The sequence below is a fragment of the Anopheles gambiae genome, chromosome 3, assembly GCF_943734735.2.
Source record: "Anopheles gambiae chromosome 3, idAnoGambNW_F1_1, whole genome shotgun sequence".
NCBI classification, from domain to species: domain Eukaryota; kingdom Metazoa; phylum Arthropoda; class Insecta; order Diptera; family Culicidae; genus Anopheles; species Anopheles gambiae.
The window spans coordinates 81,319,779-81,343,305 of NC_064602.1; the positions used below are offsets into that span (position 1 = coordinate 81,319,779).

General features: G+C 43.5%; 1 protein-coding gene across 41 annotated transcripts in view; it reads right to left on the reverse strand.

Moving 5' to 3' along the window:
* LOC1278301 (dystonin) overlaps positions 1-23,527 on the reverse strand; it is a 204,981-nt gene that overhangs the window by 97,415 nt on the left and 84,039 nt on the right. For 16 of the 41 annotated variants that reach the window (XM_061653881.1, XM_061653879.1, XM_061653873.1 and 13 more), the window contains exon 3: positions 6,751-6,812. In XM_061653881.1, coding sequence (XP_061509865.1) covers positions 6,751-6,812 — 62 coding nt within the window. Of the gene's footprint in view, positions 1-6,750; positions 6,813-15,168; positions 16,504-20,905; positions 21,285-23,527 lie in introns of those variants that run through there. The other 25 variants (XM_061653855.1, XM_061653857.1, XM_061653854.1 and 22 more) reach the window with 9 other exon arrangements.

Below are 23,527 nucleotides of genomic sequence, written 5' to 3' on the forward strand. Positions count from 1 at the left end.
TTCCCACATTCCATGCCTGGAGTGTACACATCACTACCATCAGCTTCCCATATATTCAAAAGTGCCAAGCTTTCGCGGCGAAGATAACACCGTTTCCCAAACAGCACGGCGCTTCCTCTTTCCTGCCAACGAGCTCGACCGCACAACCATTCCGTGACAGAACCATTATACATAGTCGAGCGAAAGCGAAATAAGGCCAACCCCAAGTGATCGATCGGGTCGATGATAAATAAGTGTCTAGGCTGTCGCTTCATCGCGCCGCATGATATCTTCTCCTGTGCCTGCCCCTTGGCGGACCGTCGTCGAGCGGGACACACCGTTATGAACCGCGCAGTACCCCCCACAACAAACCGCCGAAACCGTGGAAGACGTTCTCGTGTGGAAGGCATTATTACGAAGGTAGGAAAAGGGAAAACGGAACGTCCAATCCGTAGATTCATATTTCACGTTTTTCGCGAACAATTTCCAACACTCGAGCGCACTAATGAATAGTTAACAGCCGGATCATTGGTCGCTAGGTGTATGTGTGTAAGCTGAGCCTCGAAAAATACACCTTTCTTAGGCGAAGCTCGTCAACGTGGTGGTTTCAAGCCGCGGCAAACGTTTCATTTGTTCCCTCTTTCGACTGTTTTGACACCCGCTGGTTATACGGTTGTCAGTCCCAAGCCCAGTGACGATGTGTGTTATTGGTATGTGTTCGGGGCGCGCGATCGGGGAGGTTTGGATAGATTTCTCCCAATAATTGAAACTTCTACTAACGCTCGGTAGAATTACTCCTACCCTGGAGAGAGTTCGCTATAAATCACCATGATTAGCAATCTTTGAAGATGACGGGCTAATGCAATTGTATGGTGTGTGTGATGGGAATGTGTTTGACGGACAAGGAGACATAGCTGGATGTACTGGAAAATTTGTTGAATAATTTCAAGAAGATAGACAGCACAACATATTAATTTTGCTATAAAGAATACCATAAATTTTTATAGCTCAAATACTTAATTTCGCCATTTTGCTATAAAAATGAATTCTCGAATAATGTTTTATGGCAGAGTTTATAAATTCGTTATAAAAAAGGGGAAAATAAAAAATTCATTTTTCAATTTGCCCGTGCACCAAACCTTAGTATTCTATAGCAATATGCTCCGAACACAGTCCACCATCATCGAAACAATTCTCAAGATAACTTCAGTGGAACGCATCAGAGACACGACCGTTCGCTGTGCGCTACTAGCCGGATTCAGACAATGCACTTATGCCCCATCCACCACAATTGAGGGACCCACCACCCATATGACCATCGCCCGTGAGAAAATGAACATTAAAACCGATCTGCCTTCAATTTTCGAATCCCAGGGACACCCGTTTTTGCACCCACTTACTCACTACTGCTTCAGTCCTTCCTTCCATCCGACGGCACTACCCCGCCGGCATAATCGCCGTACCATTGTATGCAAATGTTTTTTTCTGTACGAAAAACGAAAACACAAAGTAAAAAATCAAACCAACCAAAACGCAAACACCAAGATGATAAAACATCGAGGGCCACCGGGAATTTAAATTGATTCCCTCGCCTCATACGGACATCCTAGGCAGCGGGGGCCCGCGTGCGCACCAAGAGCTAGCTCGCCAGACATACGGGCGTAAGGCGGCTTCTCTTCTTGCGATCGGTGCCGCCATGTATGGCAGAAATGACCAAAATGTCTCCCCCCAGAGAGAGAGCAGCACCACAGCAAAAAAAAAGCACGCACAACACCTTATCGAATGCGCAGTCAAGGATCCCCGAAAGGAAAACCCCTTGACAGGCCCCGGAGGACGTTGTCGTCGTTGCAAAGCCGTACGTACCACCACCGCGCGCCCAGAGAAGGAAACGAAAGTAAATAAAAAGTGAAACCATACACACAGTGTGTGACTCAGAGCGCAGAAGTCTACCGGATAAAGCAAAAGTGTTGAAATAAATCCTTGCTTTCTGCTGCAGAGCCGAGTGTGTCATTTTTGGGTGGAGTTTCGGGGTCTTTTTGCACCCAGAAGCATGTGGTGAGAGGTTATTGTGTTGCGGACGTGCTGCTCTTCAAAAGTATCTCTCCTCTCACATGGGTAAACTCGACTACTTGACTCAAATGGAATAAATTAAATCACATCTTAATACTATCTACAGCGTCTCTTAGAGCACCATTATTAAAGTGCTCCAATGCTTGTCTAGTTCGCAAACACTGCCGCTTCAAGATGCATTCTCGTTGATCACAAACAACACTCAATAAAAAGAAGGCGCGGGTGAGACTATTTTGATGTTCACTGGGTCACACTCTTCGCTTGTGCGGAGGTACTAATACGCTAATGCACACTTACGCAGCCATACACTGCCACATTAATTCTCCCAAGTGCCGCAAACACATCGATTCATCTCTTACGACCCAACCCCTCCACAAGTACCAGGGAGGGCGGGCCGCGCGTTACATGAATATGCATGGACACCGACTGGGCACGCATAACAAACTGCATTCATTAACGCTTCGTCCTCCTCCCGGGCTTGGGAGAGAGGTGCAGTGGAAGATTTAATGATGATCGGAGAGGGCAGGAGACAAAGAATCAGAGTGCGCCACGGTTCGCGAAATCGCGGAATGTCGACAGGCAGGGTGGACACACCAGCCGCCCGGGACCTGGAGAATAGCAGTGTAAGGGGCGAAATAAGAGGCGTTTTGTTTTGTTTGCAGTGACTTCTTGCCCTACTATGCGTTCATTTACTGCCACCATCATCGTGAGCGTTCGCCGCCATCGCATCTCTTTTATAGTGACCTTCTTGTCGTGATGTCGTCTCGCCCTGTGCGCTTCTTCTTATGAATCACGTTTTTTCTTTCGTTACGTACACGTTGCACCAGAGGCTACTAAAGGCCCGGCACGGTAATGTGTGTCAGCAGGGCTTGGCCGTAATAGCGGATGCTCTTCTTGGAACATTGGAAGGGGGTTTAGGCACATTGGGAAATTACTGTCCAAGCGAACATGTGCGCGACACACTCTGTTCAATGATCGTTTCACAGAATCTGACCCAACCTGACCCGTCACCGGACATGCAGGCGCCAGTCGCACGCGAACAGCTCATCAGCCGAGTATATGAATATTACAAATAGCTTCGAACAACTCATCTCTCAATATCCTGCTTTATATGTGCTGCTCTGGTATTATCAGCATAGAAATAGATTCCAGACATTGCAGGCATAACTTCATCTCATAGACTCGTCATCTCTTGATAGCTATAAACAAAAAAAAACATATCCATCGCTCGAAAAAGGCCTTTTCGTGTCTAGATTCCATCAGTGCACTAATGAGTTCCCACATTAATGTACACTCACTTTACATTAGCGCTCGACTTGTTTGCCATTTCCAGCCCGCACACAAGAAGAGAGCCTCTGGGACGCCACGGAAGATCAGGTTCCGGTCGTTTGTTATTTTACTGTTCCACCCACCGCCCTTTCAAGTTTGCATTAATTTCATAATGCTGAAAGCTATGAAGGACGACGATGTAGCCGCGTCAACTAAAAACTGGAGGCTACATCAACATTCAAAATTCGTTTAATTAGCATACAAATTGATAATTTGACACTGCCGGCCTGATGATCACCTTCAAACAACAGGTATAAGGCAGAGTATGTACGTTAAGAGGCGCATAATTGTACCTCCCGTTTTAACGAATGGTGTTATTTTTGTGCCGAGGAAGACTACATCTCTGTGTGGGTTAAATGTGTGCCTGACAATGAAGCTCTTTATGAGCTTGCTAACCACAGTATTGTCAAATAAATCACGCCCTTACGCGGGAGACAACCGTTGAAATTAAGCACATGATTGTCAAAGCAGCACCTCCACCGTTATCCTATCTACTCCTCAACCTTTGCTGTCCAGTCAGAAAATATGATTGTTTGACACGTTTATCCAAACGGCCTGCCAACAAGCTTACAAATTTTTCGATCATCTTGCAGCTACCAGGCTTTAGTTTTCTCCCAAAACATTTTTGCCAAAACATGTAAGCAGAGTTCAACAGTTGAATGATTTTCGATTTTCACCTTGCAAGCGGACAAAAAAAATCATTTGGCAACGTGGGCCTTTAATGTAATCTCCTCCAGACTCTAGCTAAATCTGTCGCCTTTCACCGAAAGCCCACTCCAGGAAGCCCTCCACAGTTAGAGGGCGCGTTGATATCCATTTGAGGGGAAAATCAGAGCACGAGACAGGGTACACATACACGCTGCCGACAGAGATCATACGCGCGCATATCAGACGTGCGTAACGTAACTCGAGCCGAACGCGTACCACACGTTAAGATGGCGAATGGACAGCAGCAGCAGCTAAAGCAACGCTTTCTAGAGCAGAAACGGACCGACCGTCGCGCGTAGGTCTCCGCCGAGAGACGCAGCAACGCACTAAGGGACAGGAGAGTAAATCATCGTGAGTCAGCTGCATGGCTTGCATACTTAACAAGTCCAGCCAAACCAGCCAGCCTGCCTGCTAGACCTAATTCCTGCGCCAACCTGCCCTCCTACCGTTACAACCACCGCTCCCCACAGCAGCGATCGAGGTGGGACCGATATTTTTGCAGTATCGGATTTTTGTTCCATACCGCCAACGTTCCTCGTAGGCATGGTGGCGTTGAAGTACGTTCCGCTTAAGATTTATTGCCCCTCGGGGGGAAGGGAACCAATAGTGGCCGGGTTTTGTCGTTCGTGGTGGCGGCGACTACCACCAGACAAGCTACCGGACTTCATAACACCAACTGTTTGCCGGCGGTTTTCTTTTAATCGAATCCGCGAAACCAACAAAAAAAAACCCACGCGGTGGCGGAGTATCACGGATCTGTGAGGCCCTGTGATCGGTAACGGACTGCATACTGTTGTTGAGGTTGAGTGGCTGTTATTCCACTGTCTGGAAACTCGTACGATACATACGATATTGGATCACACGAAATCACATACAAGGAATCAACATAAGAGACAGAAGTAATACTTTCTTTTTCCCAGGCAGTGGTGTTCGCTCCAGGTACACAAGGTACAAGGTAACTGGTAAAGTAATATCTGTTTAAGCTCAAGGCTTTATCATGTCAATATCAAAATTTGAGGGATTGATTGCATTCTCAATTGAAATATATTCAAAATATTTTACTGTATTTACTCCTCTTTCTTATTTCTAATTCTGCAATTCATCGTAAATATTCACAATTAAAAAACAATTTCAAATGCATCCCTCCACAAATCTTTTTACCACTGTTCCAAAAACAAAACAATCCTAAGACAAAGGTTTCTCTCTCGTACCATTCCTGCATGAGTGCGCCCTCCGATTGAACGGCAGAGAATAAATCTCTATTGAGGCATTGATTGAACGACACTCCCAATTAAGTAGCTTAACAGTTTCTCCTCCATCTGCCTGCTTCTCTGAAGTACTCTACGCCCGAACCGGCAGACTGCGCGAGATTTGTACACAGTTTGCTTCCTGCGCTGTACACAATCAACGCGCGACCTACATTCCCTACTGCCCAGCCGAACCTTTTAGAAGCTTCGTTGGTAGCCGACGGTTTTCGGGAGACACAATTCCAAACAAGCATCGATTAATCATGAGCTCCATCGATTGGAGGGCGATTGCCGTTTAATTGCTGCATCGATGCCTTGATGTTACAAATTTCGGTCGCAATGCGTTGGATAACCAGTCAAAAAAAAAGCACACAAGATCTGGCGTTTACCACGAATCTTCGATGGAATGCACAAAGATCTGGTCTGGAAATGGATGCAGATGAGTCGACATTTGACGACCTAACGGAATATCGATCCGCTTCTAATGGCTTGGTGGCCGGTATGTTGTCAGCAATATATGAAGCTATAAATGGTCTTGTGCCTAATAGGCTCTGAGTCCAATTTGTATCGTTTATCGAATGAAAAATGACGTCAAAAAAAGCCTTAAAAAGAAGGATCTTCAAAAGTAATTTAAAAGCATCATAGCTTGAAAACATTGGTTACTTTCTTGCATTTTTTGGAGACCAATCACTGAGCCAATTTTTACAAATAGTACAGTAAAAGCTGCACAGAGATAGGTTTAAGACCTCGTTCCAAATTTTTAAAATAATCTAAACAACATGTGCAACTTACGAACAAATAATTTGTACCCAGTTCCTATTTCAAAAGTACTTATTTGGCACGATTGATCAAAAGACTTCATTGCACAGTAAAGGAACGAACGGAAGCAATAAATTGAGTGGAAAATGAAACATTTACTGCGCGATACATTGCACAACTACTGCTTTCCCACGCATGGAAAACATGGAAACTAAGAAACGTCAAACAAAACTGATACGAATGTTTTAAAGAAAGGAAAAAACAGGAACTCCGCCATCCAAACGAAATCATAAATCTGCGACATCGAACTTCTGAGATCCATTAGTAATAACAACATCAACGACCATAAAAACACTTCATGAAACCCACAAGTTTAGCGAATTCCGAAATGAGAGTGAAAGGCGAACTGATCATGCTTAGCAGGGAGGGAGGAGGGAGACAGACCCGCGCTTGTGTAGGTGGTCCCCACGCGGACACACACGCGTCAATGAGAGAGTGCAAAATTGATCACCCCAATCCCCACTCCCAACACAACAGCAAAACCATTCGACAGCACATCATTATGATCATCATCATCATCATCATGAACAGCAACATCGCGTTCGTCGTTCGAATCGTCGTTACGAAAATAACGAAATTGGCCATGTCCGTGTCTTACCTTTTTCAGATGTTTGTTGACCCACTTCGTGAAAGTTTTCTTCTGTATGGCATCTCGCTCATCTGTGCGGTGGCGGCGGCAAGGGCAGGGACAGCAGAGGTTCGTTGACGTTTGACGATGACGAACAGGAACAGGGAGGGGATGGTCGTAGAGGTGTACCAACAGCATCACAAGCAGCATCAGCAGTGGATTCAGCAGCAGACGACATCGTTTGTAGGCGCCATCCAGGATCGAGCAGATCAACCGTTTCGTTGCCATTAGATACGCATTATTTTTTGGAATTCATCAAAACGTAACGCATCGTTTGGTTGATGAATGGTGCCACGGGAGAGCGAGTGAGCGACGAGTGAGGGGAAGAGAAAAGAAAGAAGCATTAGTACACGTTAATCTAATTATGATGGATTGCGAGTTTAATCAACGAGCGCATGCTGAACAAACAAACAAGAAACGGTTTATTAGTAAGAGATTTATAGTTGATAAAAGATCGCACACGAATAACAACACACACTCTGCCGCACGGTCTGGGACTTGACGTTTTGAGATCTTGAAATGCCCTCCTGGGGAGGAGTTCGCAAATCCGTTCCGACTACTTTTTGTAGCGTTTTTTTAAGACCTCCTTCGCTTGTCCCATCCGCAATCAAAATGGAACATCTTAATCGGCTTCTGGTTTGTTTTGTGTGTTTTTTTATTGCAGCAGGAAATTATAATTGACAACGAACTGGAAACCGAGAAGCGTTTGATTTTGGTAAACGGTTTTATAAGCGACCACCGCAAACGACGAACTACACTTTCGCCAGAAAGCCGGTAGTTGTAATGGCCTAAGTTTCGCGGAGTGGTAAATCAAAACAAGAAAGGGAAAATTTAGGTCATAAAACCATCACCTGTTTAAACCATAGACATCATAGAAAATTACTTGCAATAGGAACGATTCCAATAGGAAAGATTTTCCTAATTAGTTAAATTTATTGTAAATTTTATCAGACCACGTCAAATTGACAGCTGACATAACAAATCAAATGACGTTACACAAATTGTATGTTACAAACCGAAGAAGAAGAAGAAGATGTTTCAACAAAATGTCAAACTGACAGCTGTCAGTTCAATCAACCGCTTATTATTGAATAACAATTTAGAAAAAAAAAAGATGATGCATTTTGCGATTGAAGTGAACAACATAAAACTCCTGAATTACATATTATCTAAATAACCATAATAAATTCTACTGAAAACTGTCAAATTCACACAGCAGCGTCTAATGTCATGCTCATCAAATTACCACAAATGCTAATGCATTATTAATTCCATAATTGGAAACATTACATAAGAAGCTCATTCAACAAATACACTATTCAACGTATTACTCACTTCAACAGAAGCGAGCCTACTAACCCGCCATCTCTTTAGCTATGAATGAGTATCCATAATACATGTTTTGACAGTTAAATTAATGCAATTATTCTTCAGCGCCTCTTTACGACCTCCTATTTAGAAACTAACTCCTCCTGCTTCTATGCGCAATCGCGCTGCCTTGTCCAATGCCTCTTATGAAAAGGGCTGAGCCTATGCGCTATATTACCACTCCAATGCGTACAATTCAAAACCCCTGCCGTCGAACATAATGGAACCTAACAGAAGTGCGATTTCGCCTCACAAACTGCAAACCAAGCAGATAGGTAATGACGTGAGGTATCACCGATCACACACCATATCCAAACCAACATTCTTCCTATGGCGGAGGTACAACAAGAAACCACAACCAACGCACACACACACGCGCGATGGTCTCTTGATTCAAGGTCCAGAAAAAAGTGTCAAAAAAAGCGACACGACAAGGTGTTGTCTTACCGACCCAGTGCCGCATTCACCACCGTGCCCGCCCTTTTCCGTCTCCATCAGGAAACGTTCGATAAAGGGGCTGGTGATGATAAAGCGAACAAATTTGTTTACTTCCTCCATTGTCACACATTTAGCCGCATAAAGTCCCTGTGTTGCTCTCTTGTCTGCGTCTAAGACAGTGGAGTGCTTTTGGAATGCGCGTGTGCGTGCGCACTCGACTTTACTCCTTCGGATATATCTTGCAGACTTACCCACACGGCAGTTTTGTCGCACGAGCGCGAGCATGTACAACATGTTTGACACTCATTAGCATAAACATTCTCCTGCCCTGGCGTGGTGTGTGTTTTCAAGCGTGCGTTATCACTGACGAAATGTGTTTCTTTCTTTTTTCCAACTCCGTCCCCCTTTGTCGAGCCGGGTGTGTGTGTTCGAAGGTAATTTAGGTGTTCGGGCAGTTTGAAAACCACAAAGTTCCCCTTCTCCTGATGTCAGCCGAGCGATGGAGAGTGTCACCACCTTGCCGGGTTGATTCACTGTGAGCAGGTGCCCTAGAAGGGTCCCTGGGTTGCCTTGAGGTGATTGCCAACGGTTGGGATGAAAGGAAAACCGCTCCAAACAACAACAACAGCATAAAAGCAAACGGAAACAGTACAAACGTTCGATAGAAAAAGCCCTTTTCGTATATTGGCGGGAAAGTACACGTGTCGTTAAGAGACCGAAAATGAATTATAATGAAGCCTGCTGGCGTCATCAATTTGTAAGGTAAGACAAACGACAATCACACTTAGGGCGGACATTTCAGGGTTGAGAGGGTGTAATATACTCCTTTTTTGTTTTGTTTTTACAATAACTTACTGTATTTAAATGACATTGCCTAGTATTGACAGTATTTTAACCTAATTTCGTCCTTTTCTTTTCTATAGGAACGATTAGATCCATGCAACAAAAAAACCAACAACACACATTCTCCAAGATTGAACGATAACGAGAGCCGATAATAATCTCGCCAAGAGGAGCTTTCCCAGTCGTCATAAGCGTAGAATTCGTACACTCCTCCCTTCGTGCTTGCAAAAAGAAACTCCAAAGGGCTAATCAAAACCAACCCCCTGATGTCAGCAGGCATCAGCCGAGCGAAAACCGATCCAAGTCACAGGAAAGATAAATCAACGGGACGAAGCAGAGGGCACATAAAAACACGCGCCGGATGGGAAGAGAGAGAGAGAGAGAGTCGCACGCGGATATTTTTATCTCCTGTTCGTCTCAAATTCAATTACCACCGCTTGGGCCGCGCGCGCGCGGGGGTCGTCGAAGAAGGCTTCACCGCAGGAAAACTTCAAACCGGTTCCGGAATCCATAAAAAAACTCAAACACCACTATTCCCCCCCGGGTGGGTGGGTGGTATGGTTTGTGAAAGGCGGTGTGTGTATGTGAAGGAGATTGTTCTGCCTCCTCCCTCATCGTCTCTATCGTCATCAACTAGCCTAGAGAGCTGGGTGAAGATGAATGGCCAACCAAAAGCCATCTTCTCCAACGGCATGAGTGTGTACTGTGTGCGACAGGCACGGCCCCAACAACATACACACAACCGTGCGAATGTGGTTCGACGGAGTACACCGGGAGACAGATTCCGCGGTTCCGCTGGCGGGAGGTGGGCGCGAATGTGAAGCTTTCGTCAGCAAACAAAATCACGGTCGACGGCGAAGGTAAGGGTTGCTGCTTTTGTCTATGTATTTATTTGTGTGCATTTGTGTGTGTGTGTGTGCTAGCTAGACAAGTTCATTCATACATTTGTGTAGGCTTTGTTTTGTGATTATTTTTTTTCCAAGGCATATCACTTATACCGGGCACATTAAAAGCTGTCTTCGCCTTTGATTTTAAGACATACAGGAGATGATTTCGATTCACACAAAAGCGGTTACTATTCAAATGGAATATTTTTACATTGTTGTTGTGTATTACAATCTAAGTAAGTTTCTTGAAAATTAGTTTTACACTGAGCGTGGCTTTGAAATTGCTAGTCACTAATTCGATTCTAGCAGCTGCTAGAATAGTAAAATAACAAACGATCCAGATCTGTATTCATTTCTCTACATCTTGTAGAGCATTTAATATTATTGTAGAGCATTTAATATTATAAATGCTAAAGCATTTAATATTATTCAACTATCAGAATTAATCCTAGAACATAATTTCAAGCGCCATAATTCGAAAAAAGTGTCCTAAAACATCAAAAATGGAATGTTAATATGATTAATATCCCCATACGCAGGGTTGCTGCTGGGACTCTGGTCAGCAAAGGTCGCTGCTGACTCTGAGGCATCAGTTTTTGTCAGTACTCATGAGTTTTTGACTCTAACGAACCTATTTCTGTCTGTAAGTCAACATTTTTTAATCTGTTAAGAATCATGAATAAGAATCATTAATTAATTAGTTAAGAATCATGAATCATTTTTAAAAGGTATTTGAGCATAATTATGACAATTGTAATGTTAGATCATATAATCACAACAAAAAACCAGGTAATTTGGTTGTTTTTTTTTCTTTTCTTTTTTTGAAAACTAATGATATTGTATAAATAATCAAGACATTGTTTATACCTCTTAGTATATGACGACTTTTTTCACTTTATATTAGCTTCCAAAATTGGCATAAAATTGGTTAAATAAATTAAATAATTTTAAAACACACAGTTTCAGATATTACGTAAAATTTTGTGAATAAAACGTTCCTAAATTAATGCCTGAGAGACTGATTGATGCGCACTGTCAACAATTGATGCCTCGGAGTCAAAAATTGTGACACGCTGTCAAAAATTGGTACCTTAAACCCAACAATAGGTGAGTTAGAGCCTAAATTTAGTGGCAACGACTGTAAATCCTAGAGGAAAAGTTCCTTTCAAGTATCACCCGAACAAAAATGAACAATACGTGATAAAAATTTGCAGATATTTGGATTGATTACGGATTAACACATTATTTAATACTTGAAAATACTCGAGCCATCGATTAGCTTCAGATGCTAACAACAACATTTGGATGAAGTCTCCAGGTGGAAAACATGAATGCCTAAAATTAAGAACTAAAGGGGCCAATATTAGACCATAATAAAAAGCTTCAAATTACACAAGACTTAAAGATTGTAAACATTAGAAATCTCGGCAAATGATTAATTGATTTGATAAATATTTTCGTTACATATTTTTAAAATTAAAATTTTCCGCCATTTGCAACCCATCTAAAAGCGATCATATACATTTAAAACAGCTCCAGTAAAAACGTCACCAGTTCCTATTCCAACACATTACAAGGTACGGTTTTTGATGATTCATTCGCGGACAAACGCGTGAGCAGAATTCTTAAATCTGCCTTCGCAACCACAAAAAACACCCCGACAGTAAAGACCAACAATATTACCAAACAACGCTTTCTGGCGCCAGACAGCGCTAATTTTAGCAAAAGCGAGAAAAAACCCAACTACAGTCTTGCTTAACATTCCACCTGGCCCAGCCGATGACAATCGGACGAATATATCAGACGCCAGAGGGCAAAATGGTACTACTACGACAAGGAGGACACTTCGAAACAAGCTCCCCCACCACAACGTGAAAACGATTCCACGAACAGCAAAAAAAAAACACTCCACCCAAACCTGACATGTCTTAGATGTCAACAATTGCGATCGATCGATCAAAGATCGTGCGTGAGTCGAATGGCAACAAAACAGGCAGGCAGTAGGGCGTGCGTACGGGGAGGGATGAGATGATAAAAAGCGTGCTGTTGTCGACTTTCTCGATTAATCAGCGCGGCTCGGCGAGCCTTGGACGCGCAGAAAAGCCCAAATTGGGCGCGTAATTCCAAGTGACTAATATACATTGTCCTGCGTTTACCTGACGCTTTCATACACCAGTAACCCCTGTTTGTGTTGCGTGTTCGAATGGTCACACGGAAATTGATTGATCCCCTTTGGGGTGAAACGGAACAGAATTTTGGGAGAAATAATACATACTTTACTTTGCTAACCCAATCAATCATTGTGCACGCTTCGATGTTCGGGTGTTGAAAAGCTAAACATCCAAATTCGCTTATCATATCTTTTATACTGCTTCGTCACAGCTGTGGCTCAAAATCACTATTGCGATAAAAACATAATACCCAACACCTTAACTCTGGTCTTGGACACAGTTGGAATACTACGCTACGGAGCCACTTGTAACGCTTACCACCATATCGCCAGTATTTCTATTCCCCAAAATTGCCAACATACAGCTTTTGTCAGTCTGAAACGGAAATACCAATATTTGAATTGCTGTCAATGTCATCCGGACCCCGACCGTCGTCATTTCCATTAGCGAGTCGCTCGTACACGACCACAAATAGGCGAATTACTCACGGGACACACTTACGGGGAAGAACTGTGGACACACATTTTGGTGACGTGACTTCCGAAACCCCTAGAGGAGCAGAGGGACCACGAAGGAACGCTTCTGCTGAGGGTTATTGGTTGGTGGGATATTGTGTTAATTCAATTATAGCCCATTGCCGTTTGCTACCAACGGCAGCCACGGTAAACGTGCGATGATAGAGAGGCGCAACAGACAATTCGACACGCTGGGAGTGAACGTACGTACAAACAGTCAGTGCCGGAATGGTCCGAATCTAATCAATCATGAATATCACGATAACGAAATAAAACAGACTCAATGAAGCGTTCCTAATTAGTGCTCAAGTATGATTATAACATCAAACGCTACCGGCATGCTGTGCTTCTTTTTTTTTTTTTTTGCCCAGCCCACAATGTCCCAACTAACCGCGCGCTCCAATCTCGGATCGCTCGGTGACAAGGCGGACCAACAATCGGAAGCTTAAAACCCGATAAACAACGCTACACCTCCCCTCTGACGTCAACCGCAAACACTCATGATGCACACAACACTTGCGTACTACTGACGCACGTGATTTATCGATAAATATCTTCCGTGGCCGAGCCTTTTAGGCAGCGTTGGGGAATGCATTTTCGCAATCAATTTGGTCCGGGATGGGTCAGCGAAACAGTTGGAGCGCGAAAAAAAAAACAAAACAAAATTGTTTTAAACGATTCGATGAGTAATCGCTTTTGCACACATCCAGGCCAATCCCTTCTTTGCTGCTTCGTTCAGTAAAAGACGAAACTAAGCAAGCAGAACAAGTCTGAAATGCAGACTGCAGTAACGCTGTGGACCGAATTATCGCACAAAGCGTGTGACTCACAGCTGCATACATAGAGAACACAAAAAACGCATTAATTGTGAAAAAGTGGCACTGCATCGTTATTGAAAAAGCTCTTTTTTTGTTTATCGTCCAATAACTGTCCGTTTTGCTTGCTTCGGGAAGTTATTTGAAATGTTGTTCATTGGGATGAATTTAAAAACTGAAATGCCAAAAAATGTTTTCTATATTTTTTTTATATATTTTAGTCATCTCTTTAAGTTAAGCAATACATAATCTTCGTGTTTATAAAAGCAAGATTTGCTTTACACAAATCATTACTAGAAAATGGAAATACAAAAGAGATGAGCATCAAGTGTAAGAAAGAACTTGATAAAAAGATATAAATAATAATTGTAGTAAAACAAGCAACAAATAACAATACACAACAACAACGAAAAGTCGAATGAAAACAACAAGATTAATAATAAGTAAACAACGACACAAAACAATAGATTAGATTGAACTGAAACAATCGAAATTCATTAAAACCATTCAAAATCAAACACAAATCAAGATTTTTGGGCAGTATTTGTTATTTTGCAGTAAACACAAAAAGCAACCAAAACAACTGTTCAAAATAATGGAAAAAACCTAAAACTCATAGTAATTTTAACAATGGAATGTTAAAATTTAACCCAAATTATTAAACACAATGCAAAAGATACAATCAAACAAGATTTTAAACGAAAATACAACAAATCATAAAAAAGTACTCAAGCTAAAATAGCTTAGAAAAAAAGAATACAAAAATGGAAAAAGAATAAAATATTTTAAAAAAATTTAAAATATATTGGTGAGAGAAAACCATTCATTGGTTCTTTTTTTAAGAATATGAAGCCTTCACAAACAGGAAGAACTTGTTTATGTTGACTTTCTCCAGAAATAGTTCCCTGAATTCACAACAAGATAGCCTTGTTTGCCAATCTATGAATCAAAGCAATTCATAGCGCTCGATTTCTTTAAGACACAAATAAACTTGAGATAAAAACAAAGTAAACAAATCAACAGCAAAGTGTGTTTCGGGATCAAGGACATCAGATAGAGAAAAAGAAAGAACAAACAAAACAAAAACCCGGGATGCAGCGACGCAGGATGTTAGCGAAAGAACACTTTAGACAAACGACCGCAGCAAAACTGTTATAATATCTCCGGCAGGAAGTTGTCTCTTTCCTCTTTCCAGAAACTCTTCTTGGAGCAGCTGTAGCAACAATCGGCGGCCAACGAGCAGAAGAAACACAACACTGCATGCTCACACGGCTTCAAGGCACAACGCGGCTTACCACACACTCACGCGGCGCCACGGCCACTCAAAAAGGCAACCTGCAAACAGACGTACCTATCGTATCCCAAACAAAATGTTCCCATATCGTCATCAATTCAGTACCTTTAAACTGTGTCAGCGCATCCTCGTAGCCGCCCTGGCTGGTAACGTTCAGCGACGAGCCGGTCGCCGGTGACGTCGCCGTGAACGACTGCCGATGACGTTTGGCCGGCGTCGTATGGTAGTATTCACCGTTGTTGTTGTGATGATGCTGATGATGATGACTGCCACCGTTGTGCGGACTGGTGCCGCCACCACCTACGGTACCGTTGCCTGGGCCGGGGCTACCACCACCGCCACCATTGTTGTAGTAGTGATGGTTTTTGCCCACTATTGTTGTGCCACCGCTGCTGCTAGTGGCCACAGCACCACCACCACTGCCACCGATGCTGTGCCGGTGCGTTGTGGTGGTCGTAATCGTTTGATGGTACTGTTGCTGCTGATGCTGCTGATGGTGATGATTGTTGTTGATGCTGGTCGAGCTGCTGCTGGTGTGGTGCTGCTGCACCTCACCATTGTTGTTGTCGTACAGTGCTTCCCGCGGATCGAACCCGAGCCGGTCCTTGTAGTATGATTGCGTTGACATTGTTTCCGCTGCTCTTCTCCCGTTGTGAGCGGATTTTCGTAGTTAGAGAGGGAGCGACTCTTTTTTATTCGTTTCGTTTTGCTCCTCGTTAATGTTGCGCTACTCGTTTTCGTACTCGTTTTGCATCGATCGAAGCCGTTGTTTTGTTGGTTATAAGAGGATTTAAGATGTTGTTTCCTTTTTTATGTTTTTTGTTGTTTTATTCCTTTTTAATCGTGTTGTTGTTTTGCTGCTTTAGTAGTTGGTTAAACGATGTAAAAACTCAAGCGGGACGAATATATACTGGTAAGGGTGGGTATTATTTGAAGCTTGTTGCGCACTGATTATGTAAGGACGATTGTTGCGCAGTAGTGGTGTTGCTGTTGTTAATGGCACTTTAGTTGAATATTAATGATATTATAACAAACAAACAAAAAATACAAAATAAAGACACTTTTCACTCACGAGATGCACAAACTTTGACACTCTCTCTCTCTTCTCTCTCGTCACAAATAAATCACTTCACTCGTCACCACCACTGAATCTTCCGATTTGGAATGGATTTATATTTCTTCGTCGAAATTATCCATCCTTATATCTTTTTCGATTGATTTTCGTATTCACGTACGCTATTTTTTCCCCCCGAATCACCACTGCAGGCACACGCGTTTGTGCGCTAATTTTCTTCACGAGAAAATCGTTTTTTCACTCACAAACATGAAGCTGCGTTGGGCTTGCTTTGTCGATCGATTTATTATTTATGCTTTCGTTTCCTACTGGGGCTGCTAATAACAGAATCAAATAAGAAACACTTGTTGTATTAATTACACATTCTGGGCAAATTCTTTTCCACTCACTACATCATCTCACGCGACGTTTGCACGATCACCACTGCACAGTTTGTTGAACTTTTAGTTCCAGAACGTTCCACAAGACATTATATGTTACAATTGAAGTTCTAATTTCGCAAGAACACAGTCAATTCCAATTCCAAAGTTTGAACTCTATACACTGGTTACGGTTAAACGCCAACTTCAAAATTGCCGAACCCATTTCCTAACACATTCTACGCCTTTTCTTGAAATGTGTATGTGTAAGTGTGCGCACGGCGCCGTTTGTGATATTCGCATTCCTCGCAACAGAAAACCCCAGGCCAGGTCAACTTCCCTTCCGAATGCCTACCGTGACACCGAAGCAGACCGGTTTTTCGGACCGTGCCAAGAAAACGGGGAAACGAAGAGAAATACCTCCGCCGACCCATCCAGGTCACCACTTTCGCTGCCGGGCCAAAGTCTCCATGCTGTATCCTCTCTGTCTCTGTCTCTCTCCCGACACATCTTCAAAAAGCAGAGAGGAAAAGCCTCTTCCCACCGTGTGCGAGTGCCGAGATTTGTTCGAAGTTCAATAGTGGAGGGGAGTGGTGGATTCTTCCTGCAGGAGATCTTGAGGAAGCGCCTAAAAAATGCTCTCCAAGTCCACACATCCAGTCAACATTCGCATAATGCAAACAGCAACAACGAACGCGCCCCGTTCCCAATGTCCCAGCGAGAACCGGTATGGGAAGAAATATGGAAAGAATTCCCTGCCGTCGTCCAGGGTTTCGCGAAAATGAGACTTCTCCTTCGACTTCCCTTTGCACACGCACACACACAGACGTGTAAAGTCATTTGAGAGACAATTCTGGAAAACAAACACATACACATACAGAGTACTAGGGCCTCTCTTACATAGCAAGGTTCCGCGACCGGTGGGCTCTTAGAAACAGGTACAGGCACCTCGACGGGCCATTGCCTGACAAAACATATCTGGTGGTGTTTGGAATGTCAAAAAAACAAAAATCAACGTTTCCTGGAACCGACCCGGGAGGTACATTGGATCTGTCATTCTATGGGTTTTGTTACCGCGAGCTGCCAACCAACCAAGGTCTTCTAATTTATGCGTCAGATATTTGCCGGCTAATGTATACAGTGCTATACAAAACGATTTTTATGCGGTCTCGGGTACCGGATGCTTTGCTTATTTCTACATGTCGAATTTATCGAAAAGATGCCTTAAAACCCTGAGTTCATAATCATATCAAGATTTGTAATGCATATGTATGTGTTTCCCTGTACTTTGTATTTCAAAATAAGGAAATAATTTAATAAATTTCAACCTACAACATCCCTTTCAGAATCATCGAATGTGTTCAACTACCTGATGAAATCTTAAAGTTCTTACCCCCAGACAGCCTCAGGACTTCTTCCAAATTCGACCAAATTTCTTTAATGGTTCACGAATGCCACACTCTCAGAGAAAAGATCTCATTAGCTCGCCATACACAAATCCCAAAAGCTATACCCGACTTCCCGACCCATTAACAGGATTAAAACTGACGCCACCAATTTACTCCACAACATTGTGCCTTGATGTCGGTGTGGAGAGCTTTAGGCTATTTTTTCGTGCTATGAGCAAAACATTTTTAAACATTTATCGAGCTTATGCCGGCCCCATTTGCATAATCGGAACCATTCCTGGGAAGAGATCATGCTGCTGAAGATTCAGTAGAACCGGATTTTTAATCGATTCCCGACAGTTCCATTCCCAGCTGGAGAAGCAGACGAAGGACACACACAGCAGTACAGCAAAAAACCGGTAAGAAAAACTCAATAAATATTGTCACACTCCCTCTTCCTTGACTGCACCACACCACCGTTGGCAAAGAAAATAATTTACCACGGGAATGCAACACCATGATAATCCTGAGTCTTCTTGCTGCCATTTTCCTATCCTTAGGACACTTCGAATTTCTGATGCCCAATAACCAACGATCGATCGATCGTGTCGAGCAGATACACATACAACAGGAAGGCTGAAATTCCGAACTGCTCGTAATTAAATGCCAATAAATGTGTGGCCCGCTCCGGGACTGGCGATTTAATTTACATTTTTATCACATTTAAATTTCGATTTGCTGCCCGCATAATTTTGCCGATCGCGATCGCGGGGTTCGATGAAACACGATCCGAACCCCAAGTATGAACACAACAGCAAGAACCGCCGCCACACAGCAATCGAAATGGAGCTCCTGTTCCAAAACACGCACAAAAAATGCGACCAAAACACACCTGTTGCACGGGGAAGTTTAAGGTGACTGTGGAACAGACAGCCTTATCAAATTAATGATGACCACCCGTTGAAACATCATAATCATCTTGGACCATAGATCTTAACCGGTCCCGCTTTTATTGGTGCTTAATCGAATGGAACGTGCTATTACCTCGTTTCGTTTCGCAATACGGCCTCTGAACAGGACTGTTATTTTGATAGTTTTGTACCGGTTCAATCGGATTTGCAGTAAAGTTGCTTTCCCTGCCCGAGTACAACCGGACCGGAACGCAATTATGACACCGAAGAGCTCGCCTTAACTCGCCTCACACCATTTCTGGGGTGAGAAAATGGAAGAACCTCAAAGCTTCATCCATAATTCATCCCTCTTCCTCCCTCTACGGCAAAAGCATCTCTTTTCAGTTTCCCCCCTGCACTTCAAATGAAAGGGAATTGGAGAAACATTTTCACGAAAAACCCACCTAGTAAAACGTACGATCGCCAGGCAAGGTTGCAATAGGAAGTTGAAAGGTGAAAAAACAAGAAAACCCCGCTTAATTGCATAATAGCTAAAGCGAAGGAGAAGAAAAACACCGATCACTATGGGTCACTTTTGGGGGTGTGGAGAGAGGGTGGATCGGAAAAGTTATCCAACAGCGAAAGTAATTGGCCTCCCTCGGTGTGGCTTGAGTTGCGAGGAAAACCGATAACCTCAATAATTTGACGGTTTTTATCCTCTCCTTTTCCTTCCTTTGCCCGCCGCCCGCAATGACACAGAACAAGCCTTTGCACGGAGTTTTTATTAGAGCTTTGAACGGTTGTAAATGATTTTTAAAGGCATAACACACCGCTGATTACTTGTGTAATCGGTACCAATAAACTGAAAACCATTAGCGAATTAATGGAGCAGATTACGGTGTATAATGTCTTTGTTTTCCTCCACTTTTTCCGTGCTCTTCTACCATTCAGAAGGAAGAATTTATTCTTAAGACCACCATTTGTAGCCATTTTTTGGATATGTAAATCAAAGCCAGACGACTCGGTCATGTCCAGAGTTCTTAGCAACAGGGGAAGACATTGGAATTTCTTTGTTTATGTCACACGGGGAGCAAATTAAGCAATACAACGGAACAATTTCTTTATGATTTTTCTCATCATTTCCCACAGTCAGTTTCACCTCTGTACACACTCTCTTGTCTCCGGTAAAACGATGCCCTAACGGATTGGAAGAAAGAAACCAGAATTTAAAGCCCTCATTTATTTCGGAACCTTCCACGGTCGGATGTAAAAGGCGCGTCATCTCGCAGCGCGGAGCGGCCCAAAAAAACGGCTGAAAGCACTTGAGAAATAATGCCACTCTGTCTCATTTCTTCTGCTGTGCAGTGTTGCCTGCTTCCTTCGTTTATAGACCTCCTCTTCTTCATTGCCCGTTTGCGTTGGTTCATATCAGAGAAGAAACGCGTCGCTATCGCGCACCGCGTGTGTACGTGTATCGTGCATCGGCAGTCAGAGGGTTTCGGAAGGAAACCCCGCAAACGACCACGGCTGGCCTGCCCAGGAGAAGTACCCCACGGACAACAACAATCAAAACCCGCTATCGCTCAGTTAGCGTTAGCGGGAGAGAAGGAACAAAAACGACGTCACCACGTACCAACTCCACGGGTATTTTGCTTCAGAGCCTAAACCGTTTGTTGCTTTCTTTTCTTCCAGAGTATCCAGAAGTCTCTGGATTCTTCCAGGTCTTACAGGAGTTGAAATGTTTACAGCATTTTATCCATACCAAAATCAAAACATAATACTTGTACAAAAAGTACTTGTACATCAAGTTAGCTAAGGTGTCTGATGCAGCTCTGTGTTCCAAACAAACACCAAACTCTGTTCATTGATAAATGTATCTTTCTTTAGCTCTCGCACATTTCTGTCTGCTTCGTGTCACACACTAACCCTCTTCAGCGAACACACACATACACACACACAAACATCTACGTAAAGAATGGCATCTTGGAATTGGTCTCACTGCGGGGAAAGCTTTCCGAAGCCTTTCCAACGATCTTGCGGATCAACGATCTTCACACAGAACACAGCGAAGTCGTCACTCACATTTCCATTCACAAAACCTTTTAAGACGCACACACACAAACATACGCACTTCACACACGCTGGAGAAAAACACAACAGCGGGCGCACGGACACATTCGGTAAGCACGGAAATTTAGACAAGAAAACCCATCAACCAAACTGGAAAGACGCGACGACGACGACGTCAACGTACGAGCGACGATCATCAGTGCACACACAGTTGGAAGAGAGGAAAATGTAAAGAAACAAACACAAATACTGCCTACTTTTTTGCAAGAGGAAAAGATGTTGAGGACGGTTTTTTTCACTTCGTTCGCTTTTTTCGTAGCGGCGCGTTGTCGAACAACCGTACGCAACGAATTTCAGCTAAGTACTGAGAGTCGAGCAGTTCCGGACGTCGCAAAGTGAACGCGCGTTCCACAACATCGCGCTGCTTCGCTCTCTTCTGCGCGATCGTACACACACACATACCCTCTCTGTAAACTGCGCTCTCTCTCTCTCTCTCTCGCGCTCTTGTAAGATATCGCGCCCCCGCGTAAGCATAAAAGCGCACACATATACACATGCAGTCAAAGAAGCATACTTCGAAGAAAGAGGCTGATGTTTCTTTTCTTATCTCTCTCTCTCTCTTCCGCTCTATGGTTCACGTTCCCCACGCGTACTGCAGGCAGGTTCTTTTTCAATGTTTCTTATAATTTTCTCTCTCTTTGCCTTTCTCGTGCTCTCTCTCTCTATTCAAACATTAAAACGTCACCGATGCGCACCTGACACATAAAGCGTATCCGACACTGATGGTGTTAGTGAGCCGCCGACGCCTATGTGTGTGAGTGGAAGTTGCGCGGGCGACTTTATCCTGCTGATTCTGCAGTTTCTCTCGCGGCTTACATTTTTCATTCTCCAAAATCTCGTTCTCCGGTGGAATGTCTTGCTCGAATATGCGCTATCGCCTTGCTGCTGGACGGGTTTTGCTTTCTAGCAGCTAGGGGAGAAGATCAAGCAGCTGAAAAGGTATCTCTGCTGGGGCCTACGGACTGTTACTTGGAGCGTAGTGACAATCTTCAAGTGAAGCTAAAATTTTTACAGGTTTAAGCCTAGGATATCACCTGCAGTTTCTTGAGCCTAGAGATGCTATTCCCAAAACCCCAATGTCTGTAGTATATATAGTTTAGACGTCAATCGTAAATGTCTAGACATCCAATAGAATGTAAAATGAACTTCATGCATCTTGATATCTTGAATTATATTGGATCTGTCCTAAAGACACTCGTACTTCTCTTAAGTAACAACATTCAACCACCAATTTACATCTGCTTTACAATTTACAACTCCTATCTTCATCCTTATTTATCTACACAGTCCTATGAAGATGATAAGACTAAAGACTGGAAAAAGATTGGAATAAACAATACCAATTCTAAGCATAAAACGCTTAGACGTCAACAGAACCCCTCCAATGATCTCATCCGTAATTTGACGCAAGAATTTTATCTTCATACCAGACATAAATATTCCCCAACACCACAACAAGAATGTTCGATGTTGGGGAGATGGAAACAGGAAAGAACCCCTTACCCCCGAGTTCTGCTACTTCAAAATGCTTATTCCAATATTTCCAAGCCAATGCCAACATGCATGCAATACTTCCCCTATCTCAAAGAATTCAAACATAACACCTCTGATGCAAAGGAGATACGATTGCACCGACGCTGGTCCCCTAATGATTTGTCAGCGTTCAGAACCGCCGAAAGCCGCTCAGCTTGGTTCAATTCGCATACCGACCGTGCCAATTTCAGCGTTGAACCGGTCCCCGCCGGATGAAGTCACCGCACACACGCATGCATCCGTATGACACACACGGCGATGAGATGCGTAGCGGAAGCCTCAACCCGCTTTGCATCACGAATCCGGTTCCGGAAGACTTGAAAAGAGCGTACGAGAAAAACCTGATGCAGCGGCAGCAGCAGCACGGAATCACACCATCATAAAACGATGAGTCGACGGCTTTCGGATGCTTTCGTGTGACGCGTCGTCACACTGGTCCGCACGGTCCGCGGCAGTAGTCAAGAGCGGATATGACACACCGCTCTTTTTTTTGTGGGCAGCATCGCGAGAAACCTTTACCTTGAAAGGGAATACTTGCAGAGTGGATTCACAAGCAAAGGATTCTTGCCCTACCAAATTAAGCAATAAAACAGCCAAATCTCTGCACACCTACGGAACACATTGTCTGCGCTGGCAACGATCGAGGAGTAAGTGATCGAGAACAGGTTTCCCAGTGAGGTTCAGTGGGACCAACTCCATCCATCGACGGGGTAAAGAGCGTAAAATAAACCGTCTGACGTCATGCGTGGCACATGCAAATTGCACGATGAGTGGGAGTGCATCGGGGACACCGGGTTGGTTGAATTTTATAACGTCCAATCTTTTCCATTCATTGACCTAATTGAGGCTTAAAGCAGAGTGTGTTTTGTGTCAAGGAATTGTGTGTAGATCACATTAAAAAAAAGTGTAAATAAGTTGCAAATTGAGGTAAATTTTGAGGATATCTCACACTTCATAGTTTTTAACTCCTAGCTAAGATTTTATTATCTTTTAACAATACTCGTGCTAAAGCAAGACAATGGCGTCGCACTACACGCTCGG